General features: G+C 59.7%; 1 protein-coding gene across 6 annotated transcripts in view; it reads right to left on the bottom strand.

Moving 5' to 3' along the window:
* The window catches only part of CAMK2B (calcium/calmodulin dependent protein kinase II beta), a 93153-nt gene that overhangs the window by 43735 nt on the left and 22577 nt on the right, over positions 1–26841 (bottom strand). For all 6 annotated transcript variants that reach the window (XR_010918390.1, XM_067540343.1, XM_067540339.1 and 3 more), the window contains exons 3-5: positions 8838–8897; positions 6133–6187; positions 3135–3200 (exon numbers count right to left, since the gene is read on the bottom strand). Coding sequence is in view for 5 of the 6 variants with exons in the window: in XM_067540343.1 (XP_067396444.1) it covers positions 3135–3200; positions 6133–6187; positions 8838–8897 (181 nt within the window). In the remaining variant the exon portion in view is untranslated. The remainder of the gene's footprint in view (positions 1–3134; positions 3201–6132; positions 6188–8837; positions 8898–26841) is intronic.

Below are 26841 nucleotides of genomic sequence, written 5' to 3'. Positions count from 1 at the left end.
ATGCAAATAGAACCAAGCCGCCCGGTTTAGATTCAAAATTATTGTCGGGGGGGGCGGAAAAATTGTGGCCGGTCCCCCGTGCACTGGAGTCGGGCCGGGACCTCTGCATCCAGGAGCTGCCTCCTGCCAAGGGACTCACACCTGCCTGCCCTGCCCAGCTGCGGCGCGGTGCCAAGGACGGATTCGGCCGGGCACGCCGCGAGAACCAACTAAACCCGCCCTGGATATCGGCCCCCTCCCCATCCCCAAAGACCAAAAAGCAGCTAGCGGGGGGAGAAGGGTTGGGGGGGGCGTGAGAGCGCTGGGGGGGGGGCGCCAGCGCCCCCAGCTCGCCGCCGGGAGAGGGTGAGAGGCGTATACTGACCTTCAAGTCCCTGTGCACAATGGCATAGTGGTGCATGTAAGTTACGCTTTCTAATATCTGATGGACACAGTGACTGCAAAACAAAACGGGGGGGGAGGGGGGGGAGAGAGAAAGTGGGGCGGGGGGGGCGGGAGAGGGGGCGGGGGAGCAGTGGAGGGGGGCAGGGGAATGGGCGTGAGAGACGGTAAACGTACAGCAGGGAAAACCAAAAATAACGCAGGACCAGAAACGAACCCCCGAGGCCAGATAAGCCGGGAGGGGGGGGGGGAGGGAAGGGGCAGGACGGGGCGTGGGGGGGTCCAGAGGGACAGATGGACAGACGAAGAGGGACAAGGGGACAGGGTGGAGATGGGGGACGAGAGAAGGAGAGAAACAATGTTGTGAAAGCTCGGAGACCACAGGGGGTTATCACAGGGTGCAGAGGGATGGCTCTGAAGGGCACGGGGACGGCGTGCGGGCAGAGACGCGGGCAGCCCCCAGAGGGGCCAGCGGGACAGAAGCGCCGGTGGTGAGGGGCAGAGCCCCCCCCCCCGAGTCCAGCTCAGCAACCCCCCACCCAGCGCGGGGCAGGGAAAGGGCTGCAGGTGCTGGGGCAGGAGGCTCCCGCTCGGGGGGGGCTCTAGGAATTTACGAGCCGGCAGGGTGACCCCACTGTTTAGTTGGGGCGGGGGGGGGCCCTAAACCTCTGCCAATGACCTTCCATCCCGCCCCACAGTGTTCCTGGGCTCCCTCACGCAGCTGTGCCGGTGCCCCTCACTCCTGACCCACAGCCCCTGCTGTTCCCAACGCCGGTCCCCAGGGTACCTCGATCCGGCCCCGTGGTGCCATCTTCTCCTGGAGCGGACAGTGCCCGTACTGCCCCACCGGGGGGGATCCTCACCCGCCACCCCGAGGCGCTGACCGCCACAGGAGCCGAAAATATGCTCAGTCCGAGCCCGGCCGGTGCTGGAGAGGCCTCGCGGCGCCCCAGGGGAGCACAGGACGGCGCCCCAGGGGAGCACAGGACGGCGCCCAGGAGCTGGGCCTGCCCCTCCGGCCGAGCGTGGACTAGCAGGCAGGGTGCAGGGCTCGGCAGCTGGAAAGCCTGGGGTCCGTGGCTGCCCGCAAACGCAGCAGGGCCAGGCCTGACTGGCCGAATCCCCTGGGAGAGATCTAACCCAGGGGGCTGCCCCACATGGGGTCCCTGGGCAGGGGGCCCCCACCACTGACCGCCCAGGGAAGAGGGGGACAGGACAGGCAGCTGCAGGGAGGGGGAAACTGATTAGCACCTGCCACCAGCCCCCATCCCATTAGCCCAGCCCTGGGCTTTCCCCATATGCAGCCCTGCCGATACCCCTCAATCCTGACCCACAGCCCCCCGCTATCCCGGCCCTGGTCTCCCCACACACACAGCTCTGCTGGTGCCCCTCGCTCCTGGCATCACACCCCCTTCGCCCCATGCCAGTCACAACTCGGCCAACGCCCTCTCCTCCCAGCGCACGCCGCACGCCCGCCACTCTCGGATTTGTTGCTGGACACGCCTGCGGGTCTGATCCCAGGGGGGGGGGGGGGGGGGGGCGCCATGACCGTGTCCCGGGAAAAGCACCGGATGCCCGTGCCGTCAATGAAGCTGCACGGGGAGGGGTCACGAGCCTGGATCTCCCTAGCAGTGCCCAGACGGGGCACGGGTCCGCGTCTCACCAGGAGACCTCAGGGCAGAAACGCTCCCCGCCAGCCGGACGGCGCGGCGGGTCCCACGGGCAGGGCGGTCAATCCCTAGTGCCCAGCGTGGCCGGGTCCCTGCCGCCGGGAGCCCGAGAGGCATGACGGGTGTGTGACCTCCTCTGGCACCGGCCCTGCCCGGCGCAGCCCCGGCTTGCTCGTTGGCAGGGGGCGGGGAGAGACGAGCCGCGCACAGCACGATGCTGGGGATCCAGCGCACGGCGGGAGGCTCAGGCCCCCCTGCCCGCGCTGCCCCCCCAAACCCTGCCGGCTGCACTCAGGTTGTTCCCAGTCTCCCGCACTCTGGGCCAGGTGCTGCTCTGTGCCCGCTGCTCCCCCGGGCCTCGAGTCCCACGGACGCCAGCCGCTCGTGGGAGGGACGCAGACACCCCCCCTTCTTTCTGCCCGCCCTGGCCCCGGCCCACTGGTGCCCGCACAACCTACGTCGTGCCTGAGACAGCCGGCCTCAGACCTGCAGCTCCGTGCTCCCCTGCCCGCCCAGGCCAGAGCCCCCCTCCATCCTCCGCCAGAACTTCTCAAGCCTCACCCGTAGCTAGGCCGGTCCTGAGCCCCCTTCTCCGGCTCCAGCCCCGTGGTACTAGCCCGGAAGGCCCCCTCCCCCTGCAACTGTGCCAAGACACCTCCGCCCTGCCCTGCAGGGCCCCCGTGCCCGGCTGCCGACCGAGCCCAGCTGCCCGGTGGCCTACGGGACTAGGCTAAGGCCCGACTCGTTCCACTAATGGCCTGAAAGCCCCGGGCACAGCTCCCCAGAGGGGAAAGCAGGAACCCTTCCCCCCCGGGTCCCACCACCCCTCCGCCTCTCTGGAGGTTTGCAAACGGGGCTCGGCCGAAAGGAACCACAGGGGAGGGACGCGGTGACAGCAGGACCCGGGGCGGCCCCCAGCGGCGCCGAAGGCTTGGGCGCTTGGCTGTGGCCTGGCGAGACCTGTGGGTTTCCTCCTCCCCCGGCCAGGTCATGAATGGGTTAATGTTGAGGGGTACAGCTGGTAGGGGGTCAGGGAGCAGAGGAGCAGGGCAGAGGGGGAAGGGGTGAGGAGTTGCCACTCACCTGGCATCGGCTTCGCTGTAATATTCCCGGGCGACGATGTCTTCGAAGAGCTCCCCGCCGGTGACCCTGAAACACAGAGCGGCAGAGCTCATCCTCCCAGCACCCGGGCCCCCATGCCCGGCTCCCACCCACAGCCCTCGCAGGCCACGGGCGTGCTCCATCCCCGGCCGGCAGCTGGGGCCCGGCCTCCAGCCCCCAGGCAGAGAGGAGCTGCGCCGTGCGCTCTCAGCGATTCTCCACCCGCCGCGCTCCCCACCGCCCGCACAGCCGCCTCTGAGCCCTTAGGCCAACGAGCCGAATCTTGGGGGAGCCGAGGTCAGCCCTGGGGGGGGGGGACACAGGACGTCAGGCAGCGAGGGGCCTCTTGGGTCCCCAAGTCCAACCCCGGCTGGCGCAGGGGACCCCATCGGAACACCCCTTGCAGAGACCTAGCAAACTCCATCTCCACCCAGCTGGGCTGTGCCCCCGGCTCCTGAAGCTGCCTCCCCTGGGGGTCAGAAACCTCATTTACTGCCGGCCCGTTTACCCCATTTGCTTGTGCCAGCACTGGCTGGTACCGCCAGCGGCTCTCCCCCTTCCTGGGGGGTTTGTCCCCTGGAGGCGTTTATAGAGAGACTAATCAGGCCACCCGTCCCTGCTCAGCCTGGATCAGGGCCATGCCCGGTTTGGGGGCCATGGGGCAGGGGCTGAGCTACAAGAGCAGAGCCGGACCAAAGCGAGCTCTTTGCTGATAAGAGGAGTCTGGTCCCACGGAGCCCCATGCCAGACTGACACGGTTCGCGGTGCAACACATCCCCTCCGGCCGGCTGAGGTCCTGGTGCCAGGATGGCTTGGCTGCACCGGACGCTGGACTCCCCGCCCGCCGCCCTTTGCTCCGCTCCCCGCGCCCGGCATTTCCTGGTGCTCTGCGTCTGCCGGTCGAAGCTGCCCGTTGCCACGCTGCCCGTGGGGCGGGCCTGCTCATCGCGTGGGAAGCCGCTGGGGAGACGACTCCCTGATTCCCCCCCCCGCCCTGCCCATGTCTCCGCCCCACAGCCCAGCAACCGTGAGTCTGCACCCCGACAGCTTGTGGCATGACTTGCAGCTGGATTCCCAGGGAGGCCAAGCACCTGCCAGCCCCCCCCCCGGCGATGCCAGCGGACGCATGGGCGCTTGGTCTGTCTCATAATCAAGCCCCAGGTGCTTGGGGAAGCCACCGCAAATTCGGGCCATGGCCACAGCAGGGCAGGAGGGGCTGAAAAAGCCCCTGAAGGGAACGAATTGCAAAAAAAAATCAACCCAATGGTGTGACCGGAGGGGCAGTCATGGCCTGTCCCAGCAGGGGGCGCTGCGGGGAGCGGGGCAGGAGCTGGTGGGGGGGGAAGCAGTGCTGACCGGGCATAGTAAGGGGGGGGCAGAAAGCGCCGTTCTGCTCTGAGCCCTGGCTGGCGGTGCAAACGCAGACTCCACGCCCCGTGGGGCGAAAGGGAGCCGGTGACACCCCGGCGACTGGCAGCTCCGGGCGGCCCAGGGGCAAAGCCGTGTCTCTCCGCCTGCTGCAGTCCAGGGACACGCCAAGGTCTGTGCGGCTCCAGCCAAGGGAACCTGGCGCTGCCGTGACTCAGAGGAGAGCTAAAAATAACCTGCTGCTTGGACATGAGCTCACCGGCGGCTATTTCTGGAACAGCGCGCGAGGCAGCTGCGGGCCGCACACCGGGGCTCCCCCCCCCCCCGGATGCAGCCACCCCGGCACAAACCCCTGGGTCCCAGGGCTCCCCGGAGCCCCTCCAACACTGCGAGGGCCCCGGAGGACGGACTAGATACCCCTGGTCCTCCAGCTGGGCCCCCCCGAGATCTCCCCGGCTGAGCCCCGTGCACGACAACGCCTCGTCCTAGCCGGATCCCACCCGCTGGTGCAACGGCGACATGCGAGGTTGCCAGAGAGGCCCCGTAGAAGCGGCTCCGGGCCCAGCTGACCGGCCGCACGCTCCTCTGTTAACAGCGAAAGCTCCAGTTCAATCCGCGCCCACGGGGCCAGGGGCGGAAGGAGCAAAGGCCGGCTGGGCCTTGAAAGATGGCGCAGAGTTCAACGTGTAAACGCCCCCCCCCCCCGAATGGTCTCTCCTCTTGGAGACGGTTCGGAGCCAGGACCACAGAGATCCCGTGTCCGGCGTTTGAACCTGCTTGGGAGAACAGTGGCACCGACCATCCCAGCCGTTCTCCTGATTGGACTGGGTTTCGTAGGCAACAAACCGGGGCCAATCGACCTGTCGGCCCCCGGGGAGGGAGGTGGGGGGCCTGCCTTTGGATACGGACCGTGTCTGCCGCATCCAGCCCCGACTGGCGACTGTGGGCCCTAGTGCCATGCAAACAAGCACGGCCAGCCGGGTACACTTTACTAGCCTGACCTGTCCCGGGCACAGCGTGCCGGGAACCACGTCCTAGGAGCCTCTTCCCAAGTGCATCCAACAGCAGGCACGTGTCGCCAAAGGCCTGCCTCCACCCTGCCCCATCTCTGCCCGTCGGCCCAGCCGGCACCGCTCACTCGGTGCTTTCTCCTCCGCTGCCCCTCGCCCCCGCGAGATGCTCCCTGTCAAACATCCCCAGCACCGCCTCATTCTCCACCTTAAAACTCGCTCGCCGGGACGCCTACAAAAAACGCGCCGCCAGGTCGGGAGAGCCCCAGCCTACCCGGCTGACCATCTGTCTGCACCCACCGGCTGGGCTCATGTCTTAGGCTTCCACGGGGCGGGACGGTCTCTGTTCCGGGTCTGACACAACAGATGGGATCAAACGCCTGGCTCTGGACAGGCCGCAGCTGGAAGCGTGGAGCCAGCGGGCACGGGAGATTCTAAACCCAAATCTGAGTCCGGCACTAGGGGCCCCGGCAACGCAGATCACCACGGTCGCTTCCCTCCCCAGCCCAGGAGGAGAAGCAGAGAGAAAGACAAATCCACAAGGGGGAGAAAAGGGACTCTTATGACCCCCTCCCCCCCAGGAGCCCCCTTTGGCTACTTACAGATCGAAGACGAGGTAATGGAAGCCCTCTTCAGATATGCTGTCGTGCAGACGAACTGCGAAGAAGCACAAGGAAGGCGTCAGGCTGCCGGCGAGGTCCAGCTGTGGCATTGCTCTCGGGGCAGATGGAGCCCCGGGCGCCCGCCTCTCCTTGGCCACCTCCCCCGGGACAGGTTTCTAGAGGCTCCCGGAGCCGCCAGGGCTTCCCTTCGGAGTCAGGCACTAGCCGTGTGGCCCAGGAACCAAGGACGATGCCCTGGGAGAGGCGGCATGGCAGGGAAATTGGGCACTGGCTCTGGGGGCAGTTCTGGGGCCCGGGGACGGACGGACCGTCCTGAGCCTGCAGCTCAGAGCCGTAATGGCAGCTCCCGCTTACCGCCCCCCAGCACGGCCAGGAGCGGAGATGTCTGTCCAGCCGACACCACCCCATTCCCTGCCCTCCGTACCAGAGAGACGTTCCCCCAGACCGACACCCCACCATAAACCCAATCTACTCCCCCAGGAGCTACGGAGCAAGGCGAGCTCAGGAAGAGAGGACAAGCGGGGAACTGGGGTCGTGATGGCAAAAAGGAGGACGGGGAAAGAAACAGAACAGATGCAACTGGCCCCGGGAATACAGGTGCCCGGGGAGCGGCTCCGCCAGCGCAGGGGGCCTCGTTCTGGACAATCCATATCCACTGGCAGCTTGTCAGTGTCTTTGGAAGCCACTTTTTCTGCCATTGGAGCCCCAGGCCCTGGATCTGCGTGATTCAGATCCCAATTAGATTCAAGGCCTTAAAAAAAAAAAAAAAACCTATGGCCAAAATCAGGTTCTCTAGGAAATCCGGGGGAGAAACCAGGGAAAAGAACAAACGGGGCAGGCGTCCGGTTCAAAACGCCAGCAGCACGCGCTAAAACCGGCACATGCGTCTGAAAGATAAGGCTCTGACTAACGGGGGCTGGCAGGGGTGAGACCCCGGAACCGGCACGTGCGTCTGAAAGATAAGGCTCTGACTAACGGGGGCTGGCAGGGGTGAGACCCCGGAACCGGCACCGCGGGGGCCGTCGAGAGCGGTCTGACGGAGAGCTCAGACTCGGGGGGTGGGGGGCTGGCACCACCACCATCAAAGACTAGGCTGATTCCATCTGAATAGGCAAATAGATGGAAGGGGGGATGTAGAGAAGGGAAGCGACTCCAGGTTGAGGGAAGATGGTTTGGCTACTCGGAGACCTCTCTCTGGTGCACCAGGGAGTGCAAGACACCCCCAGCCCCGACCAGGCAGATGACACTCACGGGGGGCTGGCGGTGCTGGCTTCATGACGAGCCGGGGACTATCACTGCGCCTCTTTGCCCCCAGGCGCTTGTCTACGCTGCAGCTTTTAAGTGACTTGAGAGAGCCCAGCTAACTCCAGGCGATGCGCACGCTCTCCAAGGCCCGGTGACAATGGGACGCTAGCTGGAGGGGGGGCTCTGAGTTACTACCACGAATTCTTTCCCGGCTGTCTGGCTGGTGCATCCAGCTGACGTGCTCAGGGTCTAAACTGTTCACCAGATTTGGGGTCAGGAAGGAATTTCCCCCCGGACGCTCCCCAAACATTTGTTCCAGGACACACACATTTGTGGTTTTCCGCAGCTGAGCGTGTGTGTGAGAGAGTGACACACACACACACACACACACACACACCCTAACCTCCCAGTATCAATTTCAGCCCATTACATAAACTGACTTGGTCCTGCAGATTTGGCCATCCCCATCTAGAAGGTAGCCCTGACAACAGTTTCCATAGCAACTGACGTAGCAGGAGGGAGGAAGACAGCAAGACTAAAAAAAGGACAGAAACTGCAGCAAAGAAGTGGTGTAACTGGTGCGCTGGTGCTGGGGGGGGCTGTGAAGTTTTAATTGGCCCCTTGCTTGGGAGGAAAGACCTGCCCAACACGCCGCTGATTAAAACCGCCCATTTTCAACCGTCTCCGGTGGCAGCCGCGGGGACAGGCGTGGGTTGGTGGCCTTCTGCAGGGTTGGGTAACTTGGCCACTAGCCAGGCAGCGCCAGGCCGGGCCCTGGATCCGCACTTCCACGCCGCAAAGGCGCCCTGGGGATCCTGCATCACGCCCCGGGCCGGGTGGAGGCTGGGCACAGAGACGTGCTGCAGGAGGCTCCAGCCTGGTTGTTCAGGATCAGGCCCGGTGGCCCCTCTGTGCACCGGGCACGAGCGTGGCTGGGGTGAGGACTGCCCAGGTCCGGCTACGGACCCCGGCACCCGGAGCGCCTCCCAGCTGACCTAGCACCGGCGGGGAGGATCTAGAAAGGCTGAGGCGGGCGGCCAGGGCAGCAGATCTGAAACCCCAGCTAGGCTGGGTCTCTGCAGAGGGCAGGCGACATGCATCATGCCCGGGGGGGGGGGGGGGAGTGTTCTAGGAATCAGACCCCCCCAGCTCCCCAAGGACATGTCTGCACTGGCTGCTACTGACCAGAGCTGGGTCACTTTTTGGGGGGGGGGGGCAGAGGAGGAAGGGAGGGAGAAACAGTGAATTCACCGGCACATGCATTTTTCAGGGCACCAAAACTATTAGACATTTTGGGTCACATGCAGGTCATTTTGGGTCAACCAAAATCCCAAGGAGTGGCATCCTTCCTCCCCCTCTCCTCCTCCAGCCCTTCCGAGCCCCCCCACCCTCTCGCCGGGGCAGGCACCCACCACCCGCTCCCCGGGGCGGTCGCTCACCGATGTTGGAATGCTTCAGGAGACGGCAAATCCGGGCCTCTCGCTCCAACTTCTGATGATCTGCAGAGGGAACAGAGAACCTTATCACCTGACACCGCAACCCCGCCTGCCCTGCTGGACCCGGACCGGCGTGCAGAGGCTGCACTGGCGTGAAGAGCCGCCAAGTACCCTTGACCTGGGCCTGAGCTCTTCTCCTGAGAGCTAGACGGGGAGAAATGGCACGTGCTTCAACACAACAGGCAGACGGGGGGAGGACAGCAGAGCAGAAGCCCTCTCTTCTTCTTCTTCCAGGAGCAGACGCTTGGATCTCCCCCACACACAGCCCCAGGCCACCAGAAAACGCACGTGACAGAAGGATCTCGGGGTGCCCGGGGTCATAGACTGATGGATTCAAAGGCCAGACGGGCCATTCACAGCCTCTGGCAAACAACCATCCCTGCCCATCCTGGCTAATAGCCATTGATGGACCTATCCTCCAGGAACTTAACTGGTTCTTTTTTGAACCCCGTTTTAGTCTGGGCCTTCACAACATCCCCTGGCAAGGAGTTCCACAGGTTGACTGTGCATTGCGTGAAGATACGCTTCCTTCTGTTCGTTTTCAACTGACTGCCTGTTCATTTCATTAGGTGACCCCTAGTTTTTGTGTTATGAGAAGGATTTTCTCCACACCAGTCCTGATTTTATAGACCTTATCATATCCCGCCTTAGTCCTCTCTTTTCCAAGCTGAAAAATGCCCAGTTTTATTCATTTCACCTCTTATGGAAGCTTTTCCAGCCCCTTCATCCTTTTAGTTGCCCTTTTCTGTACCTTTTCCAATTCCAATACATCTTTTTTTGAGATGGGGCGACCAGATCTGCAGGCAGGATTCCAGACGTGGGCGTCCCATGCATTTATAAAGAGGCAATACAGTATTTTCCATCTTATTAGCTACCCCTTTCCTAATAATTCCTAACAGCTTTTCTGACTGCGCTGCACACGGAGTGGAAGTTTTCAGAGAACTCTCCACCGTGACTCCACGATCTCTTCCTTGGGAGGTAACAGCTCATTTAGAGATTAAAAAGACCGGGACTTTTCAGCTTGGAAAACAAAAACTAGGCGTCACCATGTGGAATTAAAAGGTGCATCAATGGCTATTAGCCAGGAGAGGCAGGGATGGCAGTTTGCCGGAGGCTGGGCACGCCCGATGGGATGGATCACTTGATGATCTGTTCCAGTCCTTCTCTCTGAAGCTCCTGACACTGACCACTGTCGGAAGACAGGACACAGGGCTAGATGGACCAGTATGGCCGTTCTTATGACAGGACTGGGGGAGGGGGTCAGGGCAGACAGACAACCAACCATGAGCTCCCAGCGCAGCACTGTTGCTAAGAGCTTAATGTGACCGGCGGATGCACAACTAGGGGAATATCGTGTGGGAGTAGGATTCCCACTGTGCACAGCATTAGTCAGACCATCGCTGGAATGCCGGCTCCCGCTCCGGGGTCCGCGCTTCCCAAAGGATGCGGAAAAACTGGAAAGGGTCCAATGCAAGAACCACCCACGGGCTGGAAAACCTGCCTCAGGGAGAAGGACCGACAACAAAGGAGATGGGCTTGCAACGGGAAACACCGGGATCCCCTGGCCCATGTGAAAACTCAGCTGGATGGAGGTGTGGGCAGCTGCAGACAGAGAGAGGGAAGCGTGGCAGGGAACTCCTCCCCCTTCCCCCGTGCGATGGAGGGATGCAGGGCGTCAGTTCAATGCGGGATCGATTCAATACACACAGAAGTGTTCATCTCAAGGGATGCAGCCCCTGAAGGTGCACCAAGCCATGCTTGTGTCTGGGCAGGAGGGGACAGGTCTACGGAGTCACACATCCATTCCAGAAATTAATGGGGGGGCCTCGTCTGGATCCCGTGTGCAGGACAGGGCATCTCAGCTCAGAAAGGGTGTTGCAGAATTAAAACAGGGTTCAGAGAAGGGGGATGAGAATGATCAAGGGCTGGAAAAAACCTCGCCTCTGAAGAGAGGTTTGGAAAGAAAGAAGACAAATAAGGGGGTTGGAACAAAATAATGGCTGGTCTAGAGAACGGCGCTTGGGGCATCTCTTCTCCCTGTCACAGAACACAAGGACAAAGGGACAGTCAGCGACAGTACAAGGTGGCAAACTCAAACCTGTTCCAAGGAAATCCTTTTTCACACAATGCACACATGGGCTGTGGAACTCACTGCCACAAGATATCACTAGGATGACGATTCAAAGAATGACAGGGTAACAATACCCAGAGTAAGAATACTTAACAGTAACAAAAAGGCTTTAGAAAGGATGTTAACACCCATGCTTCAGGGCTTAAGCTAGTCTCTATCGGGGGTCAGGAGGAGATCTAACGTGGGGGTAGATTACCCGACATCTGCTATGGCAGGGTTTTTGCACCTTCCCCCGCAGCAGCTGGTACTGCCACTCTCAGAGACAGGACACTGGGCCAGATGGATTTTCGGTCTGCTCCAGTCTGAGGGGGTGGAGGGATCAGGGGGCCTACACCCGATGGTCCAGAAGATGGTTAAAGGTGTTTGTAATTCCCCTGTGCTGCACATGGGGGAGCGGGCTCCCTCCAGACTGCTGGAGCCACAGGCATGATGGGGGCCGCCTGCTGGTGCGTCCTCCCTAGGGGCAGAGATCTGTGTCAGCAGGTGCCCTCGTCACCCCGACATCGGGCCGGGTTCTTTCAGGCGAGCAGCCCAAAGAAAGCGCGGCTTGGGCCAGGACCTCAGTTCAGCCCAGAGGGGGGTGAGGGGCCGGCCAGGCTGCAATTAGAGGGTGCCCCGCTCCCCTCTGCTGCCCCCCATCCCCCGTGACGGGGAGACAGCCCATCCAAACAGCAGTGGGAACTCGTGCCATAGCAGAGGAAGGGGCATGGAGGCAGGAGAGACACAGAGCACAGGGACCGGAGCATAAAATCCCTCTCGCTTGCCACCCCGCAGGCCCCCAAAGAGCAGAACCGGGGGCGGCGGACACAGCCTCTCCTCGAGCTATCTGCGAGGCTCACGCGGCCCAGGCGGTGCCGGATGGAGCCGTTACGGAGCACGTTCCTCACCCCATCGTGCACTGGGCTCCAGCCAGGTTGTGTTGGACCACGCCGCTGCCAGGGAATTCCCAGGCCTGGCAGGAAGCGGTGCCAGCCACGCAGAGCTTGGGAAGTGGCCCGCTGCACCGTGTCTCCCAGCCGCGAGGCGCACCCGACACCTTTCGCAAGAACCAGGGGGGGGAGGGAGTCCTATGTGAATCACGGCGACGCGTCCCCCGCTCTCAGAATTCAGTTGTGCCTCTTTAACCCGCTGGATGTTTTAGCCACCGGCTGCGGGTGTTAAACAGCTGTCGCGCTCCACTCCAGAGGTGGCTGCATCTAACGGCTCTCTGTGTGCAGCTGGGATGTGAAGGTGCCACAGAAACGCCAGATCAGCAGCACGGCCTGCTTCGGATGGCAGTCCCTTCCCAGCCCCCCTTCCACCCAGCCTCAAGCGACCATCCGAAACGGCCCCCGGACATTGGCAGCAAGTCGAATTCAGCCGCAAAGGGGCCCTGTGACCGGCCCGGTGAGGGAGAGCTCTCTGTGGAGAGGCCCTGCCCGCCACGCTAATGGCTATAGCCCGCCCTGGCGAATGGACACAGTCCTGCCTACGCTTGCCTGGAGGACCAGGGGATGCAGCAGAAGGATCATTTCCATCCCACTCATTTGGTTTTTCCTGCAGCCCGCCGGCCGGGACAATTATCCTGCACAGAGGCTGCCTGGGGGAAGCAGGTCAGGTGCAAGCGGCTGATCCAGGGGGAGAAACATCCCAAGCGTCACCATCTCCACCCCCCGCCATGGGGGCCAGGAGCCAAGCCACATGCTGCGTCGCCGGGGGGAGCGTTAGCAGCCTCCCCGTTCCTAAACGTCCCAGATGCAACACCAACGGCTCAGACTCAGGGCTGGGAAGCGGAGACCTCTCTGCGACGTGCGATCTACAGGCACTGAACGGCTAATGCCCGGCCAAGAAATCCTGCCCTGCCCCGTGAGGGCTGGGCCAATCGAGACCACCCCAGGGCCCTTGTTCCTGGCTGTTTCCCTGCTAGGAGAGGCTGGAACTGGAGTAGCCGGGTACTCCTCACAGAGCAGGGCTGGTCTCTACAGGCTACGGTCCAGAGCTCTCGGTACCAGACTCTTGTTCATCATCTGTCCGTCTCTCCTGCCCTCACCCCCCAAGGATCCTGTGGGAAAGAACAACACGACTCCAGGGCACAAGGTTACTGCCTCTGACTAATTTCAACAGCCCTTCTCGCACGGCTGGGCCGTGACTCCAACAACAAGCCATGCCGGTCCCCGTGCAGCGCCGTCTGCATCTGCTTCACACACGCCTGGGCTGTCCTGGGAGTCTTTTTATGACACATGGACCAGGTCAGGCCGGGCAATTCCCGCCCTCCAGGACTGGCCGGCCCAGAACACCCAGCGGCAGGGTGATTTCATCCCCGACTGCCCTCCTGTTCGGCGTCAATTCCCAGCACGCACTGCAAATTCCGCCACCCAGAGCAGGATCCTTTTCTCGGTTCCCTGACCCGGAAAAAGGGAGCGAAACACCTGTGGAGCCCTAGGGCTCAGTGCCCAGCAGAATTATAACCCAGGGAACTAAAGCGGGCGCAGGGCATGGCGGCTTCCTGCATTTGATCTTTCACTCCTAGCGGGCACGATCAAAACCCTCTCCAGGTCCGAAATGAAACAAACGCCGTAGCCTGCGGACCCTTCCCCGGCACGCTGGGGCAGTCTGTGCCAAGATGAACCCAGGAGGGCATGGGGGGGGAGTCCAGGATGGCAGGGATTGAGGGGCACCCGCGGAGCTGTGGGGCAGGACCGAGGGGCTCCCTCTCTCTTGCCGACCCACAGTACTGTTGCTAGTCGGTCGGAGGCCCACGGAGATTTGCCAGTCACACACGGACCTCCAAAGCAGCAGGGCAAAAATAAGGCGCTTCCCTAGCCAGAGGGTCTTACCAGCACGACGCCACATTTCACCTCCCCCAGGCCTGCCCCCCGACCTCCCGCTCACTGCCCAGCAACAGCCGTCTGCCCCACGCCCCTCTCCAGCGCCGAGCACAGAGGCAGCTCCTTCAGCAGGCGGCACGGCGGTGGCATGCAGCCAGCCACCTTCCCTCCGTCCCGGGAGTCGGCCGGCAACCTGGCGCTGGGACTGCCAGCTCGCGTCTCACCCTCCTCCCTCCACGCGGCCCCTTGCTGCACCAGCTGCTCTGCCACCCAGCAGCCGCCTCCAGGACCCTGTCTAGCAAAGCGGGGAGGGGGCAGGCGGGAGATCGGAGAGCTGGAATGGGACAGAGAAGCACCTGCACCGACGCACGCAGGGCCAGCAGCCTCCCTCCGTCACACACAGTCATGGCCCCCCGTCTTTCAGCCACAGCCCACGCCTCTCTCCGAGCTGCCCGGCACTTAGCGGGGACCGGCTCCCAGGTGACTGGAGGGGATAAGGCGCTCTCTCCGCTGCAGACTGGAAGCCCCTTGGAGAAAGGCGCTGTGAACCCTGCTAGATCACAGCCGGCTGCCGCCCGCAAGGGTACGTCATGGTGGAGGGGTTTAGAACGCGGCTAGAGCGCTCCGAGGAACCCCAAGCACTTCGCCCTGCTGCAGTGCGACCAGCTCTGGGGCGGAGCGCAGCAGCTTGCAGCAACACCGCACGGCAGCAGAATTAAAACCCCGAGACGGAGCACTGCGAGGGCCGCAGTGTCGGCGCCCCGGGCCTTCCTCGGTGGCTTCCGCCAGGGCAGCAGAGGCGCCAGGCCAAGAGCTCACACCGGCTCATGTTCTAACATGCCACACCAGGCACTCCTTGCCCCTCCGGTGCCTGGCAGGGGCACAACGCGCCCCCAGGAAGGCTCCGCCATCCAAGGGCGCCCGTGCCCGGCGGCGCGGCCATGGAATCCCTGCAGAAGTCTCCCTGGAGATGCACAGCCACAGCTGCCGCCCGCCCTCCCCGCCCCAGCTGCTGCTGCTCATCAGTGATGCTCGCAGGGAAACAGGATCTCTGCTGCTTGGGGATCCCCCTCCAGCCCGCTCCGCCTGTCCCCCCGGGGCAGAGCGTTGCACGCGGCCAGGGCAGACACCTGCTCGAGTGCGGCACCCTTTGTGCCGGGCTGGGCCGTGGGCCTGAACGAACGACAACCCCTGTCTAGTCTCGGGGACACAGAGGGGATCCCCTGGTTCGCCCGGGCTCCAAGGCAGCCGCACGCAGGATTACAGGTGACCCCCGGGGCTGGGAAATCTCTAACCACTCCAAAGCCACCCAGCAACACTGCCAAACGCACTGGAGTGGCCAGGCAGGACACGCCGGGCACCGGCAGGACTGTCTGAGCCACCCTCCCGGGAGCAGGGAGATGAAAGTCACCGAACGCGGCTGGGCGGCCCCCGCTCACAAGGATGGGGAATGAGCCCAAAAGGAGCTGGGAGGGGTGAGCTGGGAAAACGATCCACCCCCAAACACTGCAGGGCGGAGGAGACAGACAGCTGAGAGAGGGCTAGAAACCGGAGAACAGATGGCCCAGTGATACAGCAGGAAGGAGAAAGGGACAGGCAAAGAAAGCAGACCAAAGCACGTTACATCCATGGGCCTTCCCCATACAGAGCACAATCAACGCCCTCTCAGCCCCAGTGGGAACGGTCTCAGCCCCCCAACACACTGAGCCCCCCCGTCCCATCTGTAAGGGCCCCACAGGAAGGAAAGCAGCTGTGCAAAGACGTTAATGACACGGACATTACTCCGCTTTCCCCATTCAGGGAAATAAGGCGCAAGTTCTTAACCCTCAGGGTAATCCCCCATCGCAACCATTTACCCGGAGAATCTCCACCCCCGGCAATTTGTAACTCAAGTCTGGCTGTGTCTCTGAAAGATCTGCACTAGGAATGGTTGTGGAGCAGGTCACCCGCCTGTGTTACACGGGGGGTCAGACCAGATCACCGCAATGGTCCCCTCTGGCCTTGGCATCTATGAATCTCTTCCCATTGTTATTTATTGTTTGCATTGCGCCAGTGCCTTTGAGCCCCGGAACCGCATTGCGCTAGGTGCTGTACAAATGAACCCAGACCACTGACCATCCCACAGGGGCAGACTGAATCGCAGCCAATGCCACGCCATTCGGAGCGCGTCACTTCCTGACACGGGAATCTGGGGTTTGCAAAGCGAAGGACAAACGCAGGAGGGTTCAGAGAAAAGAAAGAAATGGAGGGCTCCAAAATAGAGCACAGACATGCCCTACAATGCTGCAGTATTGGGGGATATATGAGTGTGACAGACAGACAAACCGTCTGCCCATCCCGGGGGATGCAGGGAGCGACTTAGGAGAAATCATTCAAGGAGCTCTGTAAACAAAACCTGCAGACACATCCCGGGAGAACAGAATAGAAAAGAGAACATGGTCTATAGGGTTTTGGATCATTTTATAGGATTAAATAGAAAATTACGTCCCTGACCACAAGTGCCCTATGGAAATGGGGCTGCTCCCTGTTACCTTGGACCGCTTTCAGGAGCAGCTTCTTTAGATTCACAGGTTTCATCCCTATTCAATTCTCTACTGCTGTTCTACACGGGGACGCAATCCGCGGAGGGTGGCAGCGGAAACAGGGGGGAGGGATTTGCACACTTTGGTGCTGCCCAAAGTAACGTGGAGGAATGGTGTGAAATGAGAAGAAGGTGAAGAGCAGGGACCGGCCCGTGTGAGGCTGAGTTGTCCAGGGAAGGGCTGGACGCCTCTCCCCGGGGACTGGAAATTCGGCTGGACAAAATAAACGGGAGCTGTAGGGCAGAATCCCACCCTGGCCGAAGGAGCGAACAACTGGGGCTACTCCCGCTGTATTTCTGTGATCCCTGCCCAACCCCTGCAGCTAGTGATGCGGTATCGAGGGAGGCAGTTCACATCTGGGTCTGCCGGGAGTAGGGCGAGCGTGCGATTCTGCTCAGCCGACACACCCCGCCACTTGCTCGGCCCTTTCCCTATTAAAACCCAGTTTAAACATGTTTAAAAACTTGGTAGGAGGAACGGAAGCCAAGCCCGCCTGGGGCAGCGCAGAAAGCTGCATTTCTAAAAAAAGGAGGCGCAGGGGACGTGATCTCGGTCTGTCAATACCTCCAAGGTAGCCATGTAAATGAAAGGAGGGAATTGCGCCGTCTCAGATGATGGCAGAAGGAGCAGCAGCGGCCCGAAGCAGGAAAAGGAAGAGCTTAAACCAAATATTAGCAGTCAGCGTGATGGGGGCAGCATCCCAGCACAGCCTCCTGGACAGGAGAGACGCCTGAGCTGTGTGGCTCCTACCTGGGCCACTGAGAGCTGCCCCCTGTGTGATTTCTCCAGTCCCACTTTGTTGCAGGTGTGGACACAGCCCGTGGCGAGCCCAGCATTCCTTCCAGCCTGTTTCAAGGCCTTTCCCGGCTGGCATGACAGAGGCCAACCCCCATGAAACAAGACAGCGGGCTGAAAGCGCAAGGAAGGAAGGCATGGCATCCAAGGCATGGCTGGATCTTAGCCACCCCCAGCCCGGGGTGGGATTGCATCATAACACCTAGCTCCTATCCGGCACTTTTCATCCGGAGATCTCCAAGCACTTTACAAAAAGGAGGGCAGCATCATTAGCCCATTTCACAGAGGGGGAAACTGAGGCACAGGGCCGTGACGTCACTTGCCCAAAGTCACCCACCCAGCCGGCAGGAACAGGACCCAGGTCTCTGGCGTCCCAGTCTGGCGCTCTAGCTACGAGGCCACGCGGCCTCCAAGAGGGAGCTCGCCGCCTCCACGCGGCTCGCTTACAGCGGAAGAGGTGCGTCAGCGGCGCAACAAAAGCAACCTAGGGTGTGTGGAGATCCCTGCAGAGGAGTGCGCCAGCACTGCACTTCCCAGAGGGAGAAGTGCCCTACCAACGTCCCAGCAGCCGGCAGGATCCTGGAGCAGGGGCAGAATTCTCTATGGAGTGCTCTGAAGTGGATTCCCACCTGCCTGATCCTCGTACATCTACACTGCCAAAGAGCCGCACTACCCACCCCCCAAACAAGGTATCAGACAGACACACACACCCCACACGGTCTCAGACCCTGGGTTCCAGCCTGAATGTCTACACACCAATTTTTAACCCGGCAACCCAAGCCCCAGTCGATTGATTCGGTGCCGTGAAGTTTCTATTGCCGCAGAGACATACCCATTAGAGTCCAGTCAGCTCCTGGACAGAACCAGAGCGGAAGGGAGGACGTGGGAGCTGATGACTGAGCCCAGAAGCCCAGCCCAAGAACCTGTCCCAGCCCACTGGAGGCCCGGAGCCTGCAGAGCCCAGGTCCTGAACTATTTTAGGGCTGCCGGTCACGTTGATTTTGCAACCGGGGAGATTCACGGATTCCAGGGCCAGAACGGACCCTTGTGATCATCTAGTTCGGCCCTCTGCACGACATAGGCTAGAGACCGGCCCCACGATCATTCCTAGACCTGAGCTTTCAGAAAAACATCCCATCTGGATTGATAAATTGTCCGTGATGGAGACTCCACCACGACCCTTGGTAAACTGCACAACTGGGAGAGCTATTAACCATTGGAGCAATTGACACCTCATTTCCAGCCTGAGTTTGTCTAGCTTCAACTTCCAGCCACTGGGCTGTGTTGCTCCTTTCTCTGCTAGGCTGAAGAGATCATAATTAAATATCTGACCCCAGCGTAGACACTTACAGACTGATCAAGTCACCCCTTAACCTTCTCTTTGCTAAGCTAAATCCATCACGACAAGGCAGGTTTTCTAACCCTTTAATCATTCTCGAGGCTCTTCCTTGACCCCAGAAGTGGACCAGGATCCCAGCAGCAGTCACACCAGCGTTCTTTTAACCAGGTTTGTGCGCACGTTTGCATGTGCAATTTGAATAGTGTTCTTTTAAAGAGGCGTTTCGGACGTGTGCACGTCATTTCCTAGGTTCTTAAAAAAAGCAAACTAAAACGGGGCATCATATTGAAACTCACATGGCTCATCAGCAGACTTGGCACCTTGAGATCTACCCCACAACCTCTACTGCTTGACCTAATTAATTGAGTAACTGGTAGCAGTAGTAGGTTGTCATCCTCTACATGGACCAGCACAGGAAGGGGAAGCCTAGTCAATAAGTCATTCACCATTTTTGAACATACTAAAAACCTAATTTGAAGAAGAATCTGAAAATATCCAGCTATACAATTGCTCCAGTATAGTGTATCCTCCCAGGTAGCAAAAAGATGTACCCAATCAGTGTGAAGGCTCTATTTAGTTGTAATTCTACATGTTTAAATGGTTCTATCAACCAATGAGAATGCACCTTTCTTTAGAAAATGGTAATTTAAATCATCGATTTAAATCAAGGCTTTCCCTGTCGTGATTTCAATCAGCCCACCTTGTTACAATAACTTTTAAACCGGGATAAAATGTACAAAAGAGCGCAGTTTCGCCCTGATTCCCCAGCAGGTGCAGCTTCTCTTCTCCCTGAATCTTGAGAGCAACGCACCAAGGTATAACTAAGCTGTAACAAACAAAAACCACCACACACAGAGCTAGGAAATTAGCAGACAAACCACTAAATTCAAGGGCGGTTCTGACTGCAGCAGGACACACTAATGACCCCAAACCTTACGAGAGTGGAAACAAGTGAAGGGGAAAGATTTGGCAATATGAAGACGGAAAGCGATACACAAGGCTGTCAATAGTGTATCCCTACGTGCATCCCTGAGGCCAGGGTGAGCTGAGCTCCTTGTACCAAATTTTAAGTCACTGCTCCAAGACATGGAGGCACTAGAGAGATTAACAGCTGTATGTGTGGGGTTTTTTAAACAACGTATTTTCCCCTAATCTCATTCTCAGAAACTGTTGTACCATTTTCGCTGAAACTTTCCCCCCAAATTCAGCTTGAAGCAGACTCCCCGCGTGGAAAATTCCAGCCCGAGTGTTTACAGTTTGCCAGCGTTACAAGCGACTGAAAACAGGAGGGTAGAAGGGGAAGCGTTGGGCAGAACTCAGCTATGGGTGCTGCTACGGGCGCCATCTGGAATGCGGGTGCAGTAAGCTGAGCCAGGACTCCTGGGTTCTGTTCCCAGCCCTGCCACTGCGCTGACATGGCCTTGTCTATGTCTCGTCGTCTCCCTGAGCTTCCTGGTTTACTCACGCAGTCGTTATAACGCCTGGGCTACAGCCAGGGGGGGATAACGAGTTCTCTAGTGACCAGGTCAATACATTCAAATACTGTCATTAAAGCCAATCAGCCCCGGCTATGGACGAACGGTTTACCAAAAAAATCAAAGCAGCGTTAAAGGGTAGAGTGCTAGGACAGGGGGCCCAGGGAAGGAGCGGGGCACATCCTGCTAGCGGGAGACAATGATCAAAAAAGGACAGCCCCGCACCCCGCCATAGGACAGCCCCCCCCCAGAATCCTGCTGGCGCCCAGGGAGTCACCAATGCCGCTCTTTGCAGACCAGAGAAGAGAGGATCCCCCTAGGGAGTCACCAACATGACAAGAAAACGTTCTTGAGCCGGGATCAAAGCCCGGGTGGCTTTTACCGTCCTCCTCTAACACAGCCGGGCCGTCCCAAAGCCGCCGCCGGTTTGCCGGGTGTAAATTTCGCTGCTTCTCCACGTGCTGGAAGGACCCGAGGCTGCACCAGGCCCCCCTATCCCTGCACCGAGGGCGTTTTGAGGCTAGCGATGCCGCTTGCTTTTGGGGAGCCCTGGAGAAGCGCGGCCGGGCTGGATGGTCCTGATTTGCCCCGTGGACAGCCCAGCTCCCCCTGCACCAGGGCACCTTCTCCCACCGGGGCACGCTCAGCCGTCCGTCCCAGGGACGGGCGGTATCCTCTGAACATCTGGGAAAGGGATCCAGGGAGGGCTCTTGAGCCGGTGGCTCTGCATCTAGGGACCCGCTGCGTGCGGGGCCTGCAGGGCTTTTTGTTGCTGTCATTTCAACGGGCTCAGGACCATCCCCCCCAAGCCACGGCAGAGCGAATCCCCGGCTGCAGAGAGCCGGGAGGGAACCAACCCAGGAGCCCTGCCCTCATCTCAGCAGGGAGAGAGAGTCCCACTGCCAGGCGACGGGGCCAGCCAGGAGCCGGCCACGTGGCTGGCAGGCAGAGCCCACAAAGTCAGGCCACAGCCGGGCAAGGCCCCACGGCCGGGGGGGCTGTCAATCACGGCAGCAGGCGCTGGGCTGGCGTTGGCAGGGGAGTGGAGTGGTGTGACTGAGCATGCTCCGTTCTACCTGCAATGCAGTGGCTGCCTGTCCTCTATTAACCCAGCTGTATGCTAATCCAGCATCCTGTCATCCAGGACCCTTATTAGCACAGCCGCCGAGCCCACGGCCGGAGGGGGGGGGGGGAGTGACAGGAAAGCAACTACTCCCAGCTCCGCCCAAATGCAAATCCCAGCACCATTCCCTGCCACGGGCATTTCCGCCCAGCTGGGGCCTGATCCAGGGTGCTCCTGGGGCCAAGTGAGACCCACGGGTGCACCAGGAATTCGGGGCGCGGGGGGGGGGGGGGGCAGATCTGAGATGCAGGAGGGCAGAACGCACTGGGGCGCCCCATGGAACACAGAGGCAGCTGTTCGCCCCCGACAGGGCAGGTGGATGAGCAGAAATCCCAGGGGAGAGGGGCGCCAAGTGGTGCCCGGGGGGCGGGGGGAGGCGTGAGTCTCCACCTCCCACTTGGATCAGCACCATTCATTTTCTGGGCGACTCTAGCCCACGAATCCAGGGCACGGGGTCCTGCAGCACCTGCCTTTCCGCTCGCTGGAGAGCAGGTTCCTCCCCACACGTACGCGCCCCCCCCCCGCACGCCTCTGCCCTCCTGCACAGCCGACTCCCCCCCCCCCCCCCGATGTACACTGCCGCTCCGCCCCACACAGACCCACACCGAGCCTGCGCTCCGCGACACACACCCATTGCCCCGCCCCGCCGGCACAGGAGACAAAAGCCGCCTGGACAGGCCCGTGTTTAATGCTAAAACCCTGGCTCCAGTGAGCGCAGGGGGATTGATGCAGCGGAGCCGGATGCTCCGTAACAAGGGGACCCAAGGGACAGAGGCACCCTGGGGAAGCTGAGACATCCCAGGGCTCAGAACACTGGCAGCTCCCCCCAGCACCGTCCCTCTCCACTAAGCCTGGGCCACGCTCCTGGAGCAAGTCTGGCCACAAGTCTTATCTCCTGTCTCCTCGCACAGGGCAGGGATGGGTGCCGGGGTCGGAGAACACAGGGAAAAGCCGCTGGGAAAGCGAGGGGCTGCCATGCCCTTCCCAGACAGGTAGGTGACACAGGGGCAACCGTGACACGCTTTGATCTAGCGAGCACGGGTCCCGGCCCCGGCTGCACAAGCGCAGACAGGAGCTGGGGCACGGAGCACGCTGAGGCCGGCGTTGCACGGCTTCACGGCTCTCGCTGGGTTATTAAAGAGCCGGGGGGGGGGGAGCCGCCCCCATTGGTCCCAAAGCGGCAGCAAGGAGGTTGGGAATGAGGCCAAACCGGTCGTCGGAGCCCAGCCAAACTCCTCAGGGGAGGACCGCGTTCAGCGCCTACCCCGGCCAGGCTGCTTTCTGTCCCAAGACAACCCAGAGCCCGGCGGTCACCCCAATCCGCCCTACCCTAGGGACAGCTCTGGTTAAAGGCATTTCATGGTAAACCCACAGGGTGCTCACTCCAAGTTCTAGCAGGCTCCAGATTTTTCTCTTCGGGAGAATCTGTGCTAAGAGAAAGCACGTTCTTAACTGGTGTTAGCGCACGGCGGGTAAAACCCTAGTGAAGACATGGCAGCAGGTCCAGTTGGAGATGACGGGGCCGTCTAGGGTCTGCCTTGACCTGGGGTTTGACCCTGAGTAAGGGCACATCTACACAGCAAGTAGACACGCGCAGGCTGCAGCCCAAGCTCTGGGACTTTCCCTCCCACCGGCCAGCTGCAGATTTTTAATTCCAGTGTAGACATAACCAACCGGTGGTAACTGCGGATAACGCATGTGAAGTATATGTCTTTCCCCCCCCTCTTGAAGACTTTGGGGCTAAACCCTAGAAGGATCAAAAATGCACTCCAAACCCCACGTTCTAGTTTGCAGAGTTACCACCAAATCAGACCACCAAGCCCTGGTGCCCCTCTTAGCCAGCTCAGCGTCAGTCTGGGATAAAGGGCTTGTCTGTCTACACAGAGTTTTAGCGGTACAGTTAAACCCCTGTATTATCCCAGCAGAACTGAACTCCCCATGCGAATGCTCAGACTCCAGAGACGACAAGGCTGGATGGGACCATTCTGATCATCTGGCCTGACCCCCCTGTCTGACGCAGGCCTCAGGATTTCCCTGAGTTAAGCAACTTTTGCTGCTGAATTTTGCAGCTTTAACTTACTTTGCTTTCGAAGCAGTTTAAGCTACAGGGGAAAAAAGCCACTCACATGGGAACAAGAGTGTCCACATGGGAGTTCTACTGGTGTCACTATAAGGTGTCAATTTAAACCACTATACCAGTATAAATTCCCATGTAGACATGCCCTAAACAGGATTCAGAAATACCCCCAACACTTCCCCCAGACTCTTACGGAAAGTATCAAGTACCCTGCTTTCATGAAAGATTCCAAATTCCTCTTCCCCCCCCACAGTCCATGACCCCTGAGACAAAGAGTGCAGTCCCCCTATAACTATGCAGCGTGCTTTCACAGAATGACCCTGGAAAAGATTGGGGGGGGACGGGACATGGTGGAGAATCAGCTGAACACGAGCTCCCAGTGGGATGCTGTGGCTAATGCAATCCTGGGCTGCATAAATGGGAAACTCCAATAGGAGCACAGAGGTGATTTTTCCCTCTGTATTTGGCACTGGTGCGACCGCGGCTGGAGTTCTGTGCCCGGTTCTGGTGCCCACCGTTCGAGGACGACATCAGAGAGCATACGGAGAAAGCCATGAGACTGAGAAACCTGCCTATAGAAACCACAAGGAGCTCCGTCTATTTCGCATAACAAAGAGAAGGTGACGGGGGACTCGATCCCAATCTGTAAATATCTACTTGACAAAGGCCAAGACTCATCAGCCCACTCTGCCAAGTTCTCCAGAAAAGCTCAGACTTGCTTTAAGAAGCAAGACAGAGGGTAAGTCTGTGCTGTGATCAAAACCTGCGGCACTGAGTCTGAGCCCGTGTCAGCTGATCGGGGCTCACGGGACTATAAAATTACAGCGCAGATGTTCCCGCTCAGGCTGGAGCCCTGCCCCACCATCAGGACCAGGCAGAATCGAGCACCACTTGCCTGGAGTTCCCCAGTGTGCCCAGCTCCCCTGCCCTTTCGCAGCGTTCTCAGAGCATCGTCCAAACCAACCCACCGGACCGCCCCCAGACTAAGGGGGCTGCCCACCCTGGGCACAGCAGAGGAAAGCACAGAGCGTCTCGGCCAAATCAGAAACAGGAGGGCTCTTTTCCAAAGATGCCCAAAGCGGCCACCTCTTTGGCAGCGAGTCCCCTGTTCCTCGCAAAACAGCTCTCAGCTGAGACCTGACAAACACGCTACATCAAACACGTTGCTTACAGGAGGGGTGTCCATAAAGGGCAACATGCGAGGTCTCCCCTTAGCGCTTGCGACCTATCGATGTTCGCGACCATGGCGGGATCTGTGCACAGGTGATATTTAAGGAATAACGCCACTGCAGGGAAGTTTACGCCCTGATGGTCTTAAGGTTAAAAGGAGGCACAAAGGGTTATGCTGATGGCCTGTTCCCGCAGAAGGGAGATGCTACCCCAGGCACACTGGTGATGTAATGGCAGACGCACTTGTCCACCCTTGCCCCAGCCCAGAAAATCATCACAGATACCTGGAAACAGTCAAAGCCACTTGGAGAGCATTCGCAAGATTAGGGGATCGCCCGGTCTCTGAAGACAGACAAAAGACTGTTTCAGCAGAACACAGGGCGGGGAAGAGACATCTTGTTGAGCAGGGGTGTTTCAGGCAAGTTTGGATCCCGGGAAGCCAGCCCAGCTCTGCAACAGACTCAGTTTGGTGGGTTGGAGAGTGGGGGGAAAATCTCCTTTATCAGCCAGGAAAGGGAAGGATTCGTAGGTTGCGGTTTAGGATTTTGTTTCCTGTTGTAACCATTGGTCTCCATGGTTCTCTCTGGTTTCTAGCGGAATCTCTGCTCTCCGAGGTTTAAGAGAGTAGAGGAAGGAGCCAGGATTTCTGTGACGAGCCGGTGTCAGGGGCTGGATAGCGCAGGGGACCACTTCCCAGGGACTCGCAGACGGGGGGCCAATGCTTGCCCTCTCGCTGCTACTGTCCTGGGTACCCCGAGAACCATCCCAGATGCCCCATTGCTGGGGAGAGACCCCGGGACACCTGGACCTTCCCCATGCCAGGCGAGGTCACAGCTGCAGTAGCGTTAGGGTTTTTCTCCACTTTGAGCAGACAGCGACCCGGTGCCAGCCCATGGGAAATGGAAGGGGGGGGTCAGCACATTTTGGTGACTCTTTTCTGTCCTGCTCACCCCCCAGCCAGGCGCCGATCAAGCCCTGCCACTGCTACCCCCCTGTCCATGCCCGGCCTCGGTTACTGTAATCTCTAGCTTCCGGCACTGGCTCTCCCCCCACTCCAGTCTCTCCCGCGATGCAACCCGTCAGAGCTACATGGAAACCTCCCACACACTGGGGAAACCGAGGCGGTTTCGCACAGAGGGGTGCTGCTTTGAGAGCGAGCAAGTCCCAGCAGAGAGTCAGCCCAACCTCCAAGACTTCATCCTTCTCTAGTATTTCACTGGCAGCTCTCCAGGCATTTTTCATACAGCCCGACAACCCAATCTGTAAGAGAGGGCAGTATTACCCCCCTCCTACAGAAGGGAAACTGAGGCACAGAGCGGCGTGCTCAAGGTCACAGTGGCAGAGGCAGGAAGAAAAGCCAGGGGTCCATATAGACGGGATCTGTTAAGCCTACAGAAAAGCGATTGCTTCTTTATTTGAAGCATGGTCCCCTGCAGGGTCAGACCCTTGGTCAGCAGCTCTTAAATTTCAGTAGCAGCCACATTTTCAACCCACGGGGCAATAATTTCCAACTCTAATTCTCATGTGAATGGACCGACTCCTGCGCTCCTCGCCCATCCTTAACCGGGCAAAATTCCAGGGAAGTCACCATTACAGCACATGCAAAGCAACTGGATTTCAAAGAGCGCCCATCAGGTTGCCAAGTTAATCCTTCAAAAGTCAGACAGGGACCCACCATTGCCCAAATGACCTCCCTCTTCAAGACAGTCCAAGTGCATTGCGCTCACAGCGCTGGGAACAAAAATCAGCTCACAGCCAGAAAGTCACTGCTCTGACTCCAGAACGCTGCCTACCCCTGGGCAAACCTTCCTCATGGAGCATCTTTGCGCCCTGAGCAAAGAGCAGACCAAGGATAGCAATACATGCATCAAACAGTCTCTGAAATCTGCCGGTGGTGGGACTTGAACTCATAGCCGTTGAGTTAGGCTGAGGTTCTATTACCAGTATTCCTCGTGACCGGAACACCTACCCACAGGGGGTTGCTACAACACAGTCAGCTCACTAGTCTCATAGCATACGTGCAAATCCTTTCCCAGAGACAGGCCAATCGACTGATCTGGGATAGACCGTCTAATAACGTTTTAAACGTCACTCGCCGTCTCTGGGCCACTAGCGGAGGTCAAATCGGCTCAGCTGTGCTCAGTTAGGGGCCACAGTTTAAGCACTAGATGGGCGCACACCTAAAAAAAGTGATATGAATGGAAAAACGTGCCTGATTGGTCCTTTGCCCCCCACCCCGCCCCAAGCGCTGGATCTCAGGAACTCTGACTCCAGGAGTCCACGAGGCAGCGCAATTTTTAAGCCAATCTGAGTACACCTGTGGGCTTCCAAGCACTTTGGAAACACAAAAACCAGCTGTCCAGTAGCAAGCTGGTCTCGGTCAATCCCCTGGAGCCACTAGCTCTCGGCCGGAACGCACACAAAACCCCCATGAAACGAACGTGGAGG

Source organism: Emydura macquarii, unplaced genomic scaffold (genome assembly GCF_026122565.2).
Source record: "Emydura macquarii macquarii isolate MOO-44397 ecotype Brisbane River unplaced genomic scaffold, CSIRO-AGI_Emac_v2 contig_573, whole genome shotgun sequence".
Classification (NCBI taxonomy): Eukaryota; Metazoa; Chordata; order Testudines; family Chelidae; genus Emydura; species Emydura macquarii.
This window is presented reverse-complemented; position numbering and strand designations above follow the sequence as displayed.